Source organism: Corylus avellana, chromosome 2 (genome assembly GCF_965113065.1).
Source record: "Corylus avellana chromosome 2, dhCorAvel1.hap1.2, whole genome shotgun sequence".
Classification (NCBI taxonomy): domain Eukaryota; kingdom Viridiplantae; phylum Streptophyta; class Magnoliopsida; order Fagales; family Betulaceae; genus Corylus; species Corylus avellana.
The window spans coordinates 43,046,159-43,064,555 of record NC_142491.1 but is presented as its reverse complement, the minus strand read 5'-3'; the positions used below and the strand labels follow the sequence as shown (position 1 = coordinate 43,064,555).

Here is an 18,397-nt window from a genome sequence, read left to right as displayed (position 1 = left end):
ATTCAAAAGCGAAGTTGGAAACCAGGGTGGCTTGCGAATGAGGAAGGAAGTGATACTTGCTGCTTCGTGGGTGGTATTGGGTGGAATTTATCCCATTCAAATTGTTCTATTGGATTATGGATTCTTCTTATTTTATTTTATTTCTTGAATTTTAAAAATCGCATTTTAACTCAGATTTTTCACCGTTTTCGTTGGACTCCTTCCGTCCAACACTGATTAGAATCTGCTAATGCCATGAAATAGTTGTAATATCACATGTTAATATATATATATATATATATATAGAGAGAGAGAGAGAGAGATGGTTTACCTGACCACTCAACCTTAAGTGTGGCTTCCATGGTCACACGGTTTCACTGACTCACACCCAATAGAAGGTGGCTTGCACAATTAGATTGGGATCCTCGCCAATACTCATAAAATTGCCCATCAAATTTTTTAAAAATTCTGACTATTTATTATTACCCAAATAGAGTTTGGCTTGTGTGGCCACTCTCAACCAAGGTGTGGCTTTCGCAGCTACACCCAACAAAGAGCAATTCGTTCAATCACCCTAAGTAGACAAGTTAGTAACATAAGGCTTGTGGTGTGAAAATTTTGAAAAAATGTGAAAAATACTAAAAATTAGGGAATTAAAATGCAATTTAAAAAATCAAAGGAAGTGAAAAAAAAAAAAACACCTAGCGATGCTCAAAATTTCTCAATTTACAATGTTTCAGTTTTGTGTCAAAGTCAATAAGCCCCAATCAAAAAGACTAAAATCATGTGCTAGAAACAAATTTCTCTGATTTGATTATATGCAATCAAATATGATTACGTATCATATACTTCTAACATATACATGTATGGAATCAGGCAATCAGCCATGAGATCAGAATGGTTGACGCTGTGGGAGGGGAGGATTTGTATCCTCCTACATTAAGAATTACTTTTATTTCATACAAAAATTTTAAATTGATTTGTACTTTATTTTCTCACATTAATCAATTCCCTACCCTCCACTTTCCATCTGTACGGCCATGTTTTCTGTATGATTCTTGTTGATGGATGGGTGGATGAGTGGAGTGACCAACTCCAGTACCCACGGCCGAAAATACATGGATCTAACCGTCCAATCAATCTTGACCGTTCAAATAACACATCTAGAAGGGGGCCCCTGTCCTGATTCCTGATTCCTGATTTTTGACCTCACCCCATCTGGCTGATTGACGTGGTCTGAGTTTTTGTAATCAGATTTGTGGGATTGTGATTTTGCTGATTTGCTGATATCTCATATCAAAATATCATAAACATTACCCAAAATACCCCCCCAAAGTGTAGCCCACAGGGGCCTGGATGGCATCGTTGACAGGAGGGAGAGAGCAACATCTTAGGGGGTGTATTAGGGTAATGTGAAAGAAATTGAACCAAAAATGTAGGGGGAGGTGTGGAAACATCACCTTCCTTCACATCAGTGTGAGCCAAACGATGCAATTTTGGCTCTGTTCCGTCATCTCAAGCCGCTCTCCAGATTTGAAATCAAAAAGTTTTGCTTAATATCCAGAGCATAATATATGGCGGCAATGTGACTCGCCGTTTGGGCTGTTTGTTTACTTCAGCTTCTCCTCACCCTAACGTCTACACACTGGCTTTCTGTTTTTTCAATTTCCTTCTTCACGTCTTTTATTTTTATTTTTCAAGCCAAGTCTTTCTTCGATGTTAATTGTAGTCTTTACTTTGTATTTTCCATTTCATGTATTTATGATAGTATTTACGTTCTATCTTATTTCTATATTATTGGGTTGATGTAACAGTATTTTATCTTATCTTACTTTTAGTATCTTGTCCTACGCTTTTGCACATTGAACCCAACAACAACAAGAATGGAAAAAACAAAAACAAAAATGGTCAATTGTAGTGCAAGTGTATTCTCAGGGAACAACTCTTCCTTTGAGAGCTCAAGCGAAGAAATTTGAGCATGTAAATATGACGTATTAAGTGCCTGAAAAATCATCACAAACGATTTTTGGTGAAGGATCATATAGAATTATAATAGCACGAAGGGGTGGCCAATAAATTCAAAGAGAAATTTAAATTAATAAATAACTACATCAAATCAAGCGTTGCAACTCCCATTAACTTCCCTTCTCGATCCAAAATACACTTCAGTTCCATCTTGCAATCCTTCCTTTACGTTTTCAGGTTTTTTCGGGTCTTTTTTTTTTTTTTTTTTTTAGGGTAAAGTTCAACTATTTCCTTTAAACTATTACACAATTTACAATGTTCTGTCAAACTTTTAATTGTGACAATATCCCCTCAAACTACCAAAACATTATCAATGTGCCCCCAGGCTAGTAAAAAAATAAAAATACCCCTATAAATTAAAAAAAATAATAATAATAATAATTTTTTTTTTAGAAAACGAAAATTTTAATTTTTTTTTTAAATATAAATTTTTATTTATAAAATTTATAAAACAAAAAATAAAATAAAAGGCAAAAAAAATTCAATTTTTATAGAAACAAAAATCGAATTTTTTTTTTTTATTTTTTTCTTATAAAAAAGGATTTTTTTAAATAAATAAATTTCCCGCCCTTTTAATTTTTTTTTTTCTAGAAGTTTTAGTATTTTTTGTTTTTATTTTAAGGGTAGTTTCGTTATTGGAGAGAATATTTATAAATTTTTTTTTTTAATTTTGGGAGACATTGTCAATTAGGTAGTAGTTTGAAAGGATATGTAGACTTTCTCATTTTCTTTAAATTGTTGATATAGATATTTTACTTTGTGGGACAATTTTGAGTGATTATTTTTTCCTACCAACTAAACAACAGAAAATGTTTTTAATATTATTTTTAGGTCTCAACCAAACAATGAAAAATCAATAATTTTTCCAAAATAAAAAAATATATATATTTTTTACCAAAAATATTTTTCCCCAATATTTAGAAGCAAATTGATAATGCATAAATTAAACATATATACATGAATATCAATTCATGAACTCATTTCTCATTAATATATAAGAATACCGGCTTTCTCAATTTTCATTCAATTGTATGTAATTATCCCAAACTAACCATTAAATCAATTTTGGTTAGAAAAAATATATATAAAAGAATTGGTTGAGACTGTATTGTGAAATTCTTATGACTTGCTAGATAAAAATGTACGTGGTGCAGTAGGAATCTAATTAGAAAATAAATTATTTTATTGACTGATATTATTAATTATTTATATCCAATAATTATTAGTAACAAAAAAAGAATAATAATTTTTTACAAAATTATAGATGCCATGTCAATTGTAGGGAGTGTTAGGGACGTGTAGTGTTTAAACAGGGCTTTGGTAAACGGGCCGGTGAAATTGGGCCGGGTCCAGTTTGCTTAGTTAACTTTTTAAATTCGGGTATGTACGACCCCATTCTATGACCCACGAACTCCCTAGGTATCCAACAATACAATATCATATATCATATATCGTAATTCATATATCATCATATATGGATGGCATAACTAAACTCTGTGGCTCATTTTCTCCACTTTTGTTGATATATGTAGTGATGGCTGACCAAACAAAGGAAACCCAATCCCCACAACAGAAAATACATGGATGCAAACCATCCCATCAATCTTGGCCCTTCAAACAACACGTCTAGACTATAGAGAAAGACCCTTTCCTTTTCCTCAACTCATCTGTTGTTTTCAGATTTGGGATTTCCAACCATTTTCTATCCAATTTGAAAAGCAATCGCGAGGAAGACCATATAATATTTTTTTATTTAAATAAATTTTGAGTTGTTCAGCTACTTATTTCAATAGATGAATCTTATGAAAGTTATTTTTCATTTGTTATATGAATTGCTAGCAATTCGAATAATAAAATTAATGAAATCTATATCCTTATTACCAAGTAATTTATTTCTATACCACCGTAACATATTGATATCAACACTTTTAGCGCCTCAGGGGACGTCAAAATATCAAATTTTTGTTCTACTCTGAGATTCAATTAATGTTAAAGATAACTATCTGAGTAATAAAAAAGGTCATGTTGAGAGAGTCAATTGCCGTGGAAAAAGATGGTAATTCCTGTTTGCATGCCAAGTTCGGTTAAGTTGATGCATGAGTATAAAATTATATAAATTAACATTAATTTGACTCATTTAATTAAAATGGTCATACCGTTTTAATCCAAACCCGCTACTTTCGTGTTTAATGGTTCATAGGCCGCGTTAAAAATTGACAGCACTTATGTCGTATATCAAGTTCAGGTTGTATCAAAATATGTGTATTCTTATAATTTAATTATAAAACTTGATTCATTTAATTAAACGGATCAAAATCGTCAACCATAATTTACTAATTTTGTATTAAGTTGATATTAAATATGCTACTCGTATGAAAATTATCAACCCTAAGACTTAAATCTAACACGGCCACGAGGTATTACCATGATACCGACCAAAACCATGTAATATTGTAAATGGATATGGGTTAGAAATAAGCAGTAACTTCAGTTGCCTTTTACAGTGACAATATATTGAGGCAAACGAGGCTGTTTGCCATATGTTCTGTCATCTCAAGCTGTATCCCCATTTGAGTTCAAAATTTTCTGAGCGTTTCTTGCTAAGAACAGGAGCAAAATAGGGCGGCTACGTGACTCACCGTTTGAAAGATTCGTCATTAATTTTAGCTTCCTCTTCATTGATTTTCTCGTCATTTTGTCAATGTTTTTCTTTCTTTCATTACTTCTTATATTATTATTATTTTTTTTTTCTTAGCCTTAGTTCTTATATTTTATTACCCCATGCATTGATTTAGTCACGTTTTACAGGCAGAGTCCCTAATGTATATAATATGATATTTCATATATATATATATATATAGTCAGCATATAAATAAACATGTCCGAGTTTTATTTGTAATTTTGCTTGAAAAGTGAAACCGGCGATTATATTTTTCCCTTTGAATTGTTTATTAAGTTATGAACATCATATCATAAGCCTAACCGGTCCAACAAACTACTCCAATATGTCATGCGATTGACACCCTCCAAACCCACCCTATCACATGTTTTCTTAAGGTTATCTTTCAATTTTGTCTTCTACAAATATATCGCAAGGAAGAAGAACATGGGGATTGAGAGGTCACATGGATTTTCAAGTAGCCGTGTGGCCCCATGGGCCCTTAAAGACCACGTGAAACCACCGACGAGCTTGCGGTCACCGTTCATCGTTGCTGACATCGGAGTTCTTTTGTTTTTTTTTTTGTTTTTGGTAGGAAGACTAAGCTAGCTGACATCAAGTTTGTACTGTACAGTATCGGCTTCAAGTTTGTAACATGAATTATTCTCGTATTATTTTTAAGCTGACATATATGCATGCACCTGCTGCTCCATCACAGGCTTCTTCTGGGCGTGCTTTTCACTATATATTTACGTCATCTTCTCGGTCCACCGTCCACGTCTCTAAGATAAGGAGTTATGTATATAAACTTCTTCTTGCATGCTCGGCATTGATCTGAAGAAATAAAAAGCAAGTAATTAATTTTCTGGTCAAGTTAATATTATATATTATATGTACTAATAAAAGTTGTCACTTTAAATAATCCTACTACTTTCATGAGAAATGGGAGAACATATATATATACAGATAACGGATAAAAATTTTAAAAACAATGAAAACTTTCTTTCAGAAGAGGAAGAAAAAAAGAAAAAGGAATCAATCTATTAGGAAGATTGTATGCCTTTGATATTTTGTCTTTATTAATCCCCACCAAAATAAAAATTTTGTAATTTCCAATGAAAATTGGGTGAACCAAAAGTGGCCGGTGCTCGTATTTTATTTTATTTTGGTCTCGGATGTAGATATATATATATATATATATACTGCCAAGAGAGACCTAGGGGACAAGAGTTCTTTTTTAACCACATGATATCATAAAACTATTGGTGCTTGTTTCATAATAAGGTTAAATCTAATTGATTTCTTTATCGTACTAATTTATATTATTATACTTTTTTTAAAAAAAAATAATCATTACAATTTCATTATAAATCAATAAATCATGGACGAAAATCTTGCTTAGCACTTACAATGCTTTGAATGAAACCATGAGTGTCCTCTAACCATACTTGATCGAAGGATTGTTAAAGAGTTGCTTTCGTTAATCTGTGAACTGTTTCATTAATTTCTCTACAAATGTGACATACAAAACATAATTGTAGACTATTGAGTACTGCTCTACTGTAGGGGTGTAAACGAGTCGAGCCTGAGCCAGCTTTTCTTGTTTGAATTCGATTTGTTTAAATTTTACTCGAGCTAAAAAACGAGCCAAAAAAAAAAAAATCAAGCCCTAACTCGAGCTCATAATAAGTCGAGCCGCGCCAGCTCGCGAGCTTGCTCTTATATTTATTATTATTATAAATTTAAACTTCAAGTATTTTTAAATGGCTCAACAAGCCAACTTGCATATGAGTATTTGCTTAGTCTAACTAGCTGAATATGGAGCCTGAGCCAATAAAGCAAGACACTTGGTTTCAAATAGAGAAGATATGCATCATTTTATAATAAAATGATGTTATTAGAAAAAAAAAAAATCATCAATTTTTAATATTAATATTAACAACTATGTGAACAACTACCAATTCGAGCTTTATACGAATTGCTCACGAGCTTAACCGAATCGAGCAAGCTTGCTTCGTTTAATATTCGAGCTAGTATTTATGTTCACGAAACGCCTCATTTTATAATCGAGTCGAGCCCGAACTCGCTTGCGGGACTTCACTCACTTAACACCGCTATGCTCTAGTATTGTCTATCAGTTGACTGTATCTATTCCAGCAAAAATTCTCTTGTCTGAAAGCATTCACTATTTTTAGCGCATTTCTTTCAATAATGATTCATCAGTGCTCCAAATTGCTTTTGGTTCCCTACACACTAAGAAACACTGTAACTACCAAAGAATATTGGTTAAATTTAAAGAAATTGATGTTTATAGGATATGGCATATGCTACTAGTGTTCTAAGACCCTTCGCATCTTTCAAATATAAAATGGGAAAAAGCAGATTTCGAATAGCAAATATTTTCTACTGTAATGAAAAAAAAAAATATATATATATATATATATATAAGTATACACATTACACATATATTGCACGTCTACATGACCATTCAAAAACGACATTCTCGTTGGCCCCAGAAGGGACAACTAAAACACCAGGTCAAGTGGGACCCACAATAGAGCCAGCTCAAGACAGAGTGGTCCAATTGGGATCTGTAAAAGCGACTGTTTGGTTTGTGCTTGGCTTATTTTTTAAAGAAATAAATAGAATATGTATTATCGATAGAACTATAGAAGTAAATGACGATATATAGGTTGATTGGTTTAAGAAGTTCTATCTATAAAATTATTGATGAATATATCAATTAATTGGGTGGCATTTTTTTTTTTTTTTAATATTTAAGTCAACAGCCAAAAATCCTCTGAAATCTAATATTTATTATGTTGATATTGTAATTGAAAAATTAATATCATTGCATTCTCTAAGATATATTTTTAGTATAGGTAGACCAAATATAAATTATTTAATAAATCATATGTATATAGATAAAATGGTATATAATATAGAATTATGTTCTATTATTGTTGTTTTTTTTTTTTCTTTAATCTTTATTAGGTCTATAGAATTTTCAATTAAAAATTTAAAAGCTTGAATGAGCAATTAAAGACACTAAGATATAAACTTTTGTTGTCTCATATAATAAGAAGATTACATATTATGAAAGAAAATCTATCTCATTTTAACAATAAATAAATTAGTTTTTCACCAACCTTTCTGCAAAGGCAAGGCACGATGACGTGCTAGTTTTTTAAAATACCTGCATCAGTTGTAAAAAACAAAGCTTAACCTCAATTATAAGAATTAGCTTTTATTCTAAATAATGATTTTGACGATATAAAGAGAGGAGTTTTACAGAAATAAGGGCTTATGTCATGTGCACGAAATTAGTTGGATACTTTTACTTATTGAGCCGTGAATTCGCCATTTTCACCTACAAAAATTGTTTAGTTTTACGTGTGTAGTGTGTAGTTACGTGGATGAGAAAGAGCCCTACAATTATCGAGGCTATTGCCCTTAGAACTTGATGAAGGCTTTAGCTTTTGAGGTAGGTTGAACTTTTGTAGTTAATCAGCTAAGTTTTTGGGATTCTTCATTAGGTTGCCCTTTTTAATTTATGTTGCCTGAATTATAAGGCTTTGCAGTATAATAAATGGTGGGAAGTTTGAATTATGTGACATAATGATAATAATATATGCACTACAAAAAAACCATTTTTTCCTGACATGAGTTTCCTGACGTGTTCCAGTGTCCGACACGTCAGGAAATTTTTCTGACGGGTCATTTCTGACGCGTGTCGAGTGTCAGAAACGTAGGTGTCAGGAAAAAAAATTTCCTGACGTGTGACTAGGCAACACGTCAGAAAATTCTGACGTGTTACCCACTCACACGTCAGAAAATTTTTCTGACGTTGCATTTTTGCCACGTCAGAATTTTTCTGACGTGGCAGAAATGACACGTCAGAAAATTTTCTGACGTGTCATTTCTGCCACGTCAGAAAATTTTCTGACGTGGTAGTTCTGACACACGTCAGAAAATTAAAAAATTAAATAAAAATTAATTAATTTTTTTTTTAATTTTTTTTCTGGAATTTTTAATTATTAATTAATTAAATTATTATTTTTTTTTTTTGAATTACTCTGCACGCACGGCAGCTCCCTCACGCTGCCGTACGTGCAGATCTGTGTTTCTCCAACACAGATCAATCTGCACGATCTGCACCATGGTGAGCTCTCATTTTTCTTTCTCTCTCTTCTAATTTTCTCTTCTTCTTCCTCTTCTTCTTCTGATCTTCTCCTTTTGTTTTTTTTTCTTCTGCTTCTCCTCTTCTTCTCTTATCCCTTTCTTTTTCTTTTGCAGCTTCTCCTCTTCTTCTCTTCTCCCTTTCTTTTTCTTTTTCTTTTTCTTCTTCTCTTCTTCTCTTCTTCTGATCTTCTCCCTTTCTTTTTCTTTTTCTTTTTCTTCTTCTCTTCTTCTCTTCTTCTGATCTTCTCCCTTTCTTTTTCTTTTTCTTTTTCTTCTTCTCTTCTTCTCTTCTTCTGATCTTCTCCCTTTCTTTTTCTTTTTCTTTTTCTTCTTCTCTTCTCCGGCCTTTTCTTTGTCTTCTCCTTCTTCGGCTTTCTTCAATCTGTGGACAGAAGGGAGATATATTGAGGGAGTGGGAACGCTGGGGAAAGACAAGATAAAAAACAAAAAAATTCAAAATTCAAACGCCCGCCAGGATGGCTAGAGGAAATTTCTGAAAATTTCCTGACGTGCCAGGTGTTGCACGTCAGAAATTTCTGACGTGCTACACCTGGCACGTCAGGAAATCACTCTAAAAAAAATTATTTGAAAAAAAAAATATCTGCACATATATATATAATAATATATTTAAATATATTTTCTGACGTGGTGAATTACCACGTCAGAAAATGCTGACGTGGCACGATGCCACGTCAGAATTTTCTGACGTGGCAATTCACCACGTCAGAATTTTCTGACGTGGCAGTCCGACACGTCAGAATTTTTCTGACGTGGTAACTTTTGCCACGTCAGAAAATAAATAATTTTTAAATATTTAAAATCGTTAAAATTTTCCAGACGTTCCAATTTTTAGCACGTCAGAATTTTCTGACGTGCCACTGTTCACACGTCAGAAAATTATTTTCTGACGTTTTAAAATTCACCCGTCAGAAAATTGCTGACGTGGCAAAAAAACTTATACTGTAGCCACGTCAGAAAATGTCATTTTTTTTGTAGTGATGAAAGGGTGCAGTTGATATATTCTCATATTTGGTGTTGGAAAAAATAAATAAAGAAAATATTGGTATATGCCCTTTTCAATATTACTTTTGTAGGTCATCAGGCAAATAAATATAGAGGGCCTATTCTAATAAAGTTTATTATAATTTCAATATTCATTCTTTTTTATTAATTTACTCATTTATATTTTTAACCCGAAAGGGATGAATCATGTAAAGGGAATGACATATATGCTATCCTCATTCACGTTGCTACAATTATTTTATTTTATTTTATTTTTTCATTTGAAAAGAATATTTCATAAGGGGATGAGTTGGCATATATAATATATTGAATATTGGGTAGTTGAAAGTGTACATCTAAATTTACTTCATTGTTTTCCTCTGCAACCTTATTAATAGGGCGGGTCACAAATTGAACCCGTAAATTAATTTCTCATGTTATGACTCACGGACATACCGTGGCAAGGATGGAAGTGCATGGAAAGATGATGCTTTCTTTAAATGCGTAGAACAACTTGAATTTCTCATATTTAGATTTTTAGTAGTTTTAATTGCTATCAAACTAAATAATAAATACGAGAGTGGGTTTCATATTATTATTATTAATTTTATAATGCATGTTATAATGAACAACACAAGGTCTTTGTGCAGATACATTAAGTAATTTAAAAATCTACTCCATACCGAAGCAACTACAAGAAGTAATCCTTAGCTTAAAAGCCACGTGAGCGGAGTGGAGCTTTATATACTGGACCCATTGCAGCTTAGGTCATGCCTAAACTGTGTTGTCGAAAAATAAATTTTTTTTTTTTTTTCCTAGCTGTTTATTTGCAACTTTGAAAAATGATTCGAAAAGAATGAAATATCGCAGAATATTTTCTATATTTCATATAATTTGAAGAGTTGCAAGGACGAGAGAGAAATGACGAAAATGATGAGCTACGGACTAAGAAAAAAAAAGGAGTGTGAAATACAACGCTTTTGATGGTGAGATTGAGATCTAATGTATTGCAATTTTGATAGACATTTGTGAGAAGATCTTTATGAGGTCCACATGTTAGGTTTGGTCAGCCGATATGTATTTTGATAAGTAGGCCGGCCCTCATAAGATGTCCTCTCACAATTGCTTGTCTTAGGGTATGTGATCATAGCAATGAAAAATAATTTATATAGACAAAATAATAATAATAATAATAAAACATTTTACGCCTTAGAAATATTATTTTATTTGGTCAAATGAAAACATTTTTAAGTTGAATAATATTTTACGTGGAGCCAAACACTAAGACACAAGAAAAACTCTTTTCTATAAAACCCTTAATTTGTGTTTGTTTTACACTGCCAGGTTTGTTAAGTACGGGAGGAAAAACCCTCATCGTATATGACAAGGTATATTGAAAATTTCAACGTAAAATTAGATGACATTGAAATTACGCAGCACACACGATGGCAAATGTTGTTGGACTAGGTGCCCAGTGAAGATGGACAAGTAACATGCGCACACCACAAGTTGACGTCAACAACCTAATGACCAGTAACGGACATTTTGACGACAACGTTATGAATGCCAAACCCCGCTAATTAGAGACGGAAAACGATGCGTACCAATTGGTGGACGCACTACTTGAATTGGGCCACGCAAGCTTTTATTCTGGTCCATGCTTCCATGATTCATCTTTGCACCACTACGTCACCATTTCCCAAAGCTTTGCATAACCCGCCCGAAACTTTCCTAATTCCTACATTTTGACCCCCCCCACTTTCTAAGTTTATGCTCACCATCTTTGTTGTATTATAATTTATACACCTACAAAAAGTTTGTAATTATTCTTTAGTCCACGCGTATTTGACAATTGAATGGCATAATTCTAATAATAGAGTGTAGGTTGGAATACTAAAGTATATATTATAAAAATGCAATTTTATAAATTAAAAAATATGATTTTAAATCAAATCACGAAAATATCTGGTTGGAAGTGTATGTTTTCTTTTTGAAAAAGTAATGCTATTTAGTAAACTATTATATGATTGTCATACAATTAAGATTGAGTTGTCCTTAAAATGAATAGATAATTTTCACTACTACCCCATCTCGATTGTAGTACGTATAGCAGTCTACTAAATAGTATCATTGTACTTTTAAAAATTGTGATTTGAAAAAATAATGCATTTTTTAAAAAACGCTCAATTTTTAAATGTTAAACTATGATTTAAAATGCTAAACTATAACTTCACCAAATGCTTACATGATAATATACAATTGATGAAATAATTAAGAAAATAATTTGAGTTGTTAATAGTGCTAGACCATTTCATCACATAACGACACGCGTTAATAAATTGTACAAAATAATGAAGTGTCTTTCATTAATGAGAAATGCTAGATTAATTAATGACTAATCTTATAAACTATACATGAATTGTCTCGTATTTTAAACACTTTCCAAAACCAAATATTGCATATTTCCACATCTCGAAGCTGGGATTGGGTTTCTATTATTGAACATCCAACTCAAATTGTAGAATATTAATCTACCTACCAAAAATAATACAGATCAGAATACAAGATCAGAGAGATTCTTGTGAACTTGCATTGTTGCAAACCAAACAACATCCAATTAATCCGTACCCGCCGAAATGATCGGATACAGAAGAACCAGTGCCTTAATGCTATGATACTATTGTTTATACTTTTACTTAAAGACTTATTGATCCCATTAAATAACACCCTTCCAAACCATAATTTAACATAAATTAGACGATCGTCAAACGTTGGGCAGGTCACCGGAACAGAGCTCGTGGGGACCACATGGCAAACCTAGAAGAAGAAAAAAACCAAGCAGTAGTACTATTGTAATTAAATAAAAAGACAAGGGTAAATGAGATAAGTGAAGAATTACGTGCAAATACCCCTAGCCATTCCTAGGCGACTCCGTCACGTCGCGATGAAACCAGAGAGCGGCGGAGGAGAGGGAACAGAAAAGGACGAGGGCATATTAGTCACGTAGAATTTAAAAAAAGGCTGAGCTGGTCGTATACTATTCTCTCCTCGCAGACTAGCAACGTTCCCTAGGCAAAGCCGGCTCATGTGTCCGGCCCCACTCTCTCTGTGTCTTTTTTTTTTTTTTTATATTTCTTTTCTTTTTTTTTCAATGAATTTCTTTGGGTTTATCACACACACACATAAAACATTCTCTCTCATCTTTACTCCATCTCTCTCTCTCTCTCTCTCTATCCGTTTCTCTCCCGTGCCTCTTGTGTATGTATGTTTGTTGGATTCCCACCTATTTTTCCAAAACACAAAGCACTAAAGAGAAAGTTTTGGAGAGAGAAACGCTCCTGAGATCGGAGAGAAGTAGAAAGTTATAGAGAGAGAAACCTCTGGTGAATGCTCACCCAACAGGCTCCAGCCTACGGCGAGTCTTCCTCTCGCAGGTAGCGAAATGCAGTGACTACTTGTTAGTATGAATGACCCAAAAATGCGCGAAACTGCACTGCTACTCTGTGACGATCCCAACGACGTCGTTTCCAACAGCAAGAAGAAGAAATCAGACGACCCAGCTCACCAGCTGGTGCTCGGAGTCGGGCGTAGCCGATCCCAAGGCGGAACAAGGAGAGTGACACCAACGACGCTAACCAACTCGCCGGCCCTGACCGCCGCCGGCGCGTGCGAGTCGAGCGTGAGCGTGGAGAAGCCGCTTCCGAACGGGGATCTCTACATCGGTAGCTTCGCGGGGAGCGCGCCGCACGGATCGGGGAAGTACCTGTGGACGGACGGGTGCATGTACGAGGGTGAGTGGCGGAGAGGGAAGGCCTCGGGAAAGGGAAGGTTCTCTTGGCCTTCTGGGGCGACTTACGAGGGGGATTTCAAGTCGGGTCGGATGGAGGGCTGCGGGACCTTCATCGGATCCGACGGGGACACTTACCGAGGGGCGTGGAGCTCCGATCGGAAGCACGGGTACGGCCAGAAGCGCTACGCCAACGGGGACTACTACGAGGGGCACTGGAAGCGTAACCTGCAAGACGGGGAGGGCCGGTACGTGTGGAAGAACGGGAACGAGTACGTGGGGGAGTGGAAGAACGGCGTGATTTCCGGTCGGGGCGTGCTGATTTGGGCCAACGGGAACCGATACGACGGGGAATGGGAAAACGGCGTTCCGAAAGGGAACGGGGTTTTCACGTGGCCGGACGGGAGCTGCTACGTGGGTTGCTGGAACAAGGACCTCAAGATTCAGCTTGTGAATGGGACGTTCTATGCTGGAAATGGGCAGGGCAAAGAGCAATGCTTGAAGAACAACAATGGGGCTTTGCTGGGGGGTGAGAATTTGACAATAACGATGCGGAAGAGGTCGTCGGTGGACGGCGCGAGAGGGAGCTCGACGGACCGGAGTTTTCCTAGGATTTGCATATGGGAATCTGACGGAGAAGCCGGCGATATTACCTGCGATATAGTCGACAATGTGGAGGCCTCCATGTTTTATCGGGACGGGACGGGGTTCGATCGCGACGGGTTTCGGCAGTTTCGACGGAATCCGTGCTGTTTCACCGGGGAGGCCAAGAAGCCCGGTCAGACGATATCCAAGGGCCATAAGAATTACGATTTGATGCTTAATCTTCAATTGGGGATTAGGTAATTTCACTGATTGATTTCTTGTTGGTTATGTTTGTTTCTGTGGGGGTTATGAAGGTGGGTGTTGATTCTTGTTAGTGTTTTTTTCTTTTCTTCTTTTTTTGTGTGGTAGGCACTCTGTTGGAAAACATGCGTCTATATTGCGTCAGCTGAAGCCGAGTGATTTTGATCCCAAGGAGAAGTTCTGGACGAGGTTTCCAACCGAGGGATCGAAGATTACGCCGCCCCATCAGTCAGTAGAGTTCCGCTGGAAAGATTACTGCCCCATGGTGTTTAGGTATTGCTGGATTCCAATCGTATCTTTATATTTTGCGGTTCACATTGGAGAGCTTTGTCGGTTATGTAATAGGACATATAAATGTTTGGTAGTGCAATGTTCTTCTTCTATGGTGGTGAGGGTTTTTATTTATTTTCTTTTTCTGGTGGAATTTTCAGGCGTTTGAGGGTGCTATTCCAAGTAGATCCTGCCGATTATATGCTGGCTATTTGTGGGAATGATGCTCTTCGGGAGCTTTCTTCTCCGGGAAAGAGTGGAAGCTTCTTTTACCTCACTCAGGATGATAGGTTTATGATAAAAACAGTCAAGAAATCAGAAGTCAAGGTTAGTTGCCGCCTTCTTTGACTTTTGTCTTGTAAACATGAGAGCTTGAAGGCAGTTCAATAGCATCGTTTGCATGTACATTGTTTGTTTCGAAGTGTCCAATCCACTTTCTTAATTAAGCTAGACATGTGAATCTCAAGTTTGGTTATTCTTTTTTAGGTGCTTATTAGGATGCTTCCAAGTTATTATCAACACGTTTCTCGGTATGAAAATTCCCTGGTGACAAAGTTCTTTGGGGTGCATTGTGTCAAACCGATTGGTGGCCAGAAGGTATGTCTTGTAAAAAAAATTTGAGCTATTGTTTTCGTTCAAGTGGTTTGTCTGTTTCATCTGATTGTGTTGTGACTGGAGAGCAGACCCGGTTTATCGTGATGGGCAATTTATTCTGCTCAGAATATCGTATCCATAGGCGATTTGACCTCAAAGGATCCTCTCATGGCCGCACGACAGATATGCCTGAGGGTGAGATTGATGAAACCACCACCCTCAAGGACCTTGATCTTAATTTTGTGTTTCGCCTCGAGCGGAATTGGTACCAAGAGCTCATCAAGTAAGTTCAGTGTACAATGTATCTCCCACTTCAATTTTCATTACTCAGCTATCTCCATTTGGTCCTTGCATCTGTCATAATATGTGTGAAATCTTGCTCAGACAAATTGAACGAGATTGCGAGTTCTTGGAAGCAGAGAGAATCATGGACTACAGTCTTTTGGTTGGTCTTCACTTCCGTGATGACAATACATGCGAAAAAATGGGGTTATCACCTTTCCTCTTGCGAACTGGTAATCAATTGCATCATCCTTCCGTCAGAAATAATTCATGGGTTGATATATCTGTGGGGACCATAAGGATATTGAATTGAATTTTGGTGCCCTTTGCAGGAAAAAAGGATTCATATCAAAATGAAAAGTTTATGCGTGGTTGTCGGTTCCTTGAAGCTGAGCTACAAAACATGGATCGAATTTTAGCTGGCCGGTATGTTTTTCCAACTTTTTTCTTGTTCTTTCCTAGTTTGAGCTAACTACCAAAGTGTTGCTGTGAAATGAGTCGAATAATCCTTAATGAAACTAAATATTGCATTATTATAAGTTTTAGTAAATGTTATGCCTGGTCCATTTTTTAACACTTGAAAACACTGTCAGAAATACTTGTCAGAGAACATTATGGTTGAGCTTTGTCCACCTATTTTTATGGGATAAATGGTGGCCATTATTTTCTTCCATCAAATTTGAACATGTTCGTTTAATTATTGAAAGAATTGGGTTGTCTTGGCAATTCTGTGGGTTGTTCAGTAGACAACAGTTGTGTGTGGGGCATATAAAGAGTATGGTCCTATGCTCTCACTGATAAGATTCAAAATTCTTTTATTTTGTGTTGCTTGATAATTTCACTTCTGAATGGTTGAGGAATTTTGTTGCCATGGATGATCAGTAGTGCCCATTTTTTAACTACCAATTTTATTCGATATAATTCATTCTAATTAAGGTAGTTTTTATTTTTTTTATTTTTTCCTTTTAACCAAGAGGACTATTTCCAGATATTTATTCTACTCCCCTTGTGTTTCCTTTTTGGGGAGAGATGATACAAATGGGGGAATACTTTGTATGGGATGTAAAATTAGGAGGTCCCTGACTATGCAAAGATGTGATTTGGTTTTTTTATTTTAATTGTATATGAATTCTCATGTCTATTATATGGAAAAACCATGTGTTGTGAATTGAATTGATTTGTTTTCTCTATCAGGAAGCCGCTGATCAGGTTAGGAGCGAATATGCCTGCAAGAGCAGAGCGGATGGCCAGAAGGAGTGACTTTGATCAGTATACCCCTGGCGGAATAAGCCGTTTGACTCCTTCACGCAGCGCTGAGATCTATGAAGTAGTCCTATATTTTGGGATCATCGACATTTTACAGGACTATGATATCAGCAAGAAGTTAGAACATGCCTACAAATCCTTTCAAGCCGACCCTACTTCAATTTCAGCTGTTGATCCGAAGCTCTACTCAAAGAGATTTCAGAATTTCATAGGAAGAACCTTCATAGAAGACAGGTAGCACAGAGAGGGAATATTGGTATAAAAAACCAGTACTGTTGGATTGAGAACAATCCCCAAGTGAATCTGATCTGATCCCTTCTAGAGTAAAAAGACTGTTTATCATGCAGAGCTTCCTTCAGTTGTTGGAGCAAGTGCTACTCAAAAGGGTCAGAGGCCAGGCCACTGCAATGGTGTGGCCATGATATCGGTTACTTCTCGGTGGCGGGTTGTGGGAGGCGGTGCTCATGGCTGATTTTTTGAAGCTACAGCCATGGTATTATAACTTTTTGGAAGGGGCAACTACTTGTACATGCAAGGGGGAGGGAAATGTTGGGTTTTGATTTGCTTTTTCTTTTCTTAGTTAGATTTTTGTTGTACCCAAGGAATGTGAAGATTTGAAAGATAGGTATAGGGAACTGAGAACAATGTTGCCCAGAGAGAAGATTCAAAATGGGAGGGGGGAGACTTGGGAATAAGTGAAGTGTACAGGCATATAGAAAGGAATGGATGGATAGTCTATGGAATTCCATTTTTCCATGATTATTTTTTTTGTAAGATATATTTTTTTCTTTTTTCTTTTCAGTAAAGAAATTTGTTTTGAATCAGCTTGGCAGAGAGAGGGCCCCATGGGATTTCTCTCTCAGTCACTCTTTTGTCTGCTGTTTGCATAAATGGGGTTGCTCTCTTATGTGCTATATCGAAATGGGTTCATTGCTTTGCTTTTGCAGTGAGAGGGTGGCATTGGGGCAGCAAGAGGAACGACATGAAAAGGAGAGAAAGCACGAGAAAGATGCGCTGGCGTTTCTTGTTTCTTCTCACTTTGTTTACTCTTTCTTTTTCCACTGTTTTTGTTTTTCGCATCAAACTTGTTTTCAAAGAAAGCCTTGAATTTATTATACTTGGTTTTGGAAAAGTCCTGAATCCTCCCGCTATTAAATCAGGAAATAGTTGCCACTTGCCAACCAAAATGGTCCCCTCCTAACTATCTATCGTCAACGTGGCAGGTAACCCCATTGTAGGTAACTGAAAGAGTTATTCCTAATAATTTGGGAGGGCAACGATGTCATTTTTGTCATTGGGACTCGTGCGAGAAGTTTTTACTTTTTACTGGTGAGGTCAAAGACAGGGGCAGAGGGGGAGGGGTAGTCCCGCCCAAATGGGGTCGAACCTCTGTTGCAGTACGCTTTGTTTCTTTTTTGACCTTGCTTCTTTTCTTTTTGGGAGCTTCTATTGTCTGGTTGCTCAGACCCAACCCACTGGTCTATCGTCTATGACACTACCTCACC

The 18,397-nt window shown here is 36.0% G+C and overlaps 1 protein-coding gene across 1 annotated transcript; it reads left to right on the top strand.

Moving 5' to 3' along the window:
• Positions 1 to 13,054: 13,054 nt before the first annotated feature.
• On the top strand, positions 13,055 to 17,716 carry PIP5K2 (phosphatidylinositol-4-phosphate 5-kinase 2). The gene is made up of 8 exons (XM_059598763.2): positions 13,055 to 14,476; positions 14,589 to 14,753; positions 14,912 to 15,077; positions 15,237 to 15,347; positions 15,434 to 15,627; positions 15,729 to 15,859; positions 15,959 to 16,052; positions 16,821 to 17,716. Exons 1-8 carry the CDS (start codon positions 13,311 to 13,313, stop codon positions 17,128 to 17,130), a joined length of 2,337 nt encoding a protein of 778 aa, XP_059454746.2. The 5' UTR covers positions 13,055 to 13,310; the 3' UTR covers positions 17,131 to 17,716.
• The last annotated feature ends 681 nt before the right edge of the window (positions 17,717 to 18,397 follow it).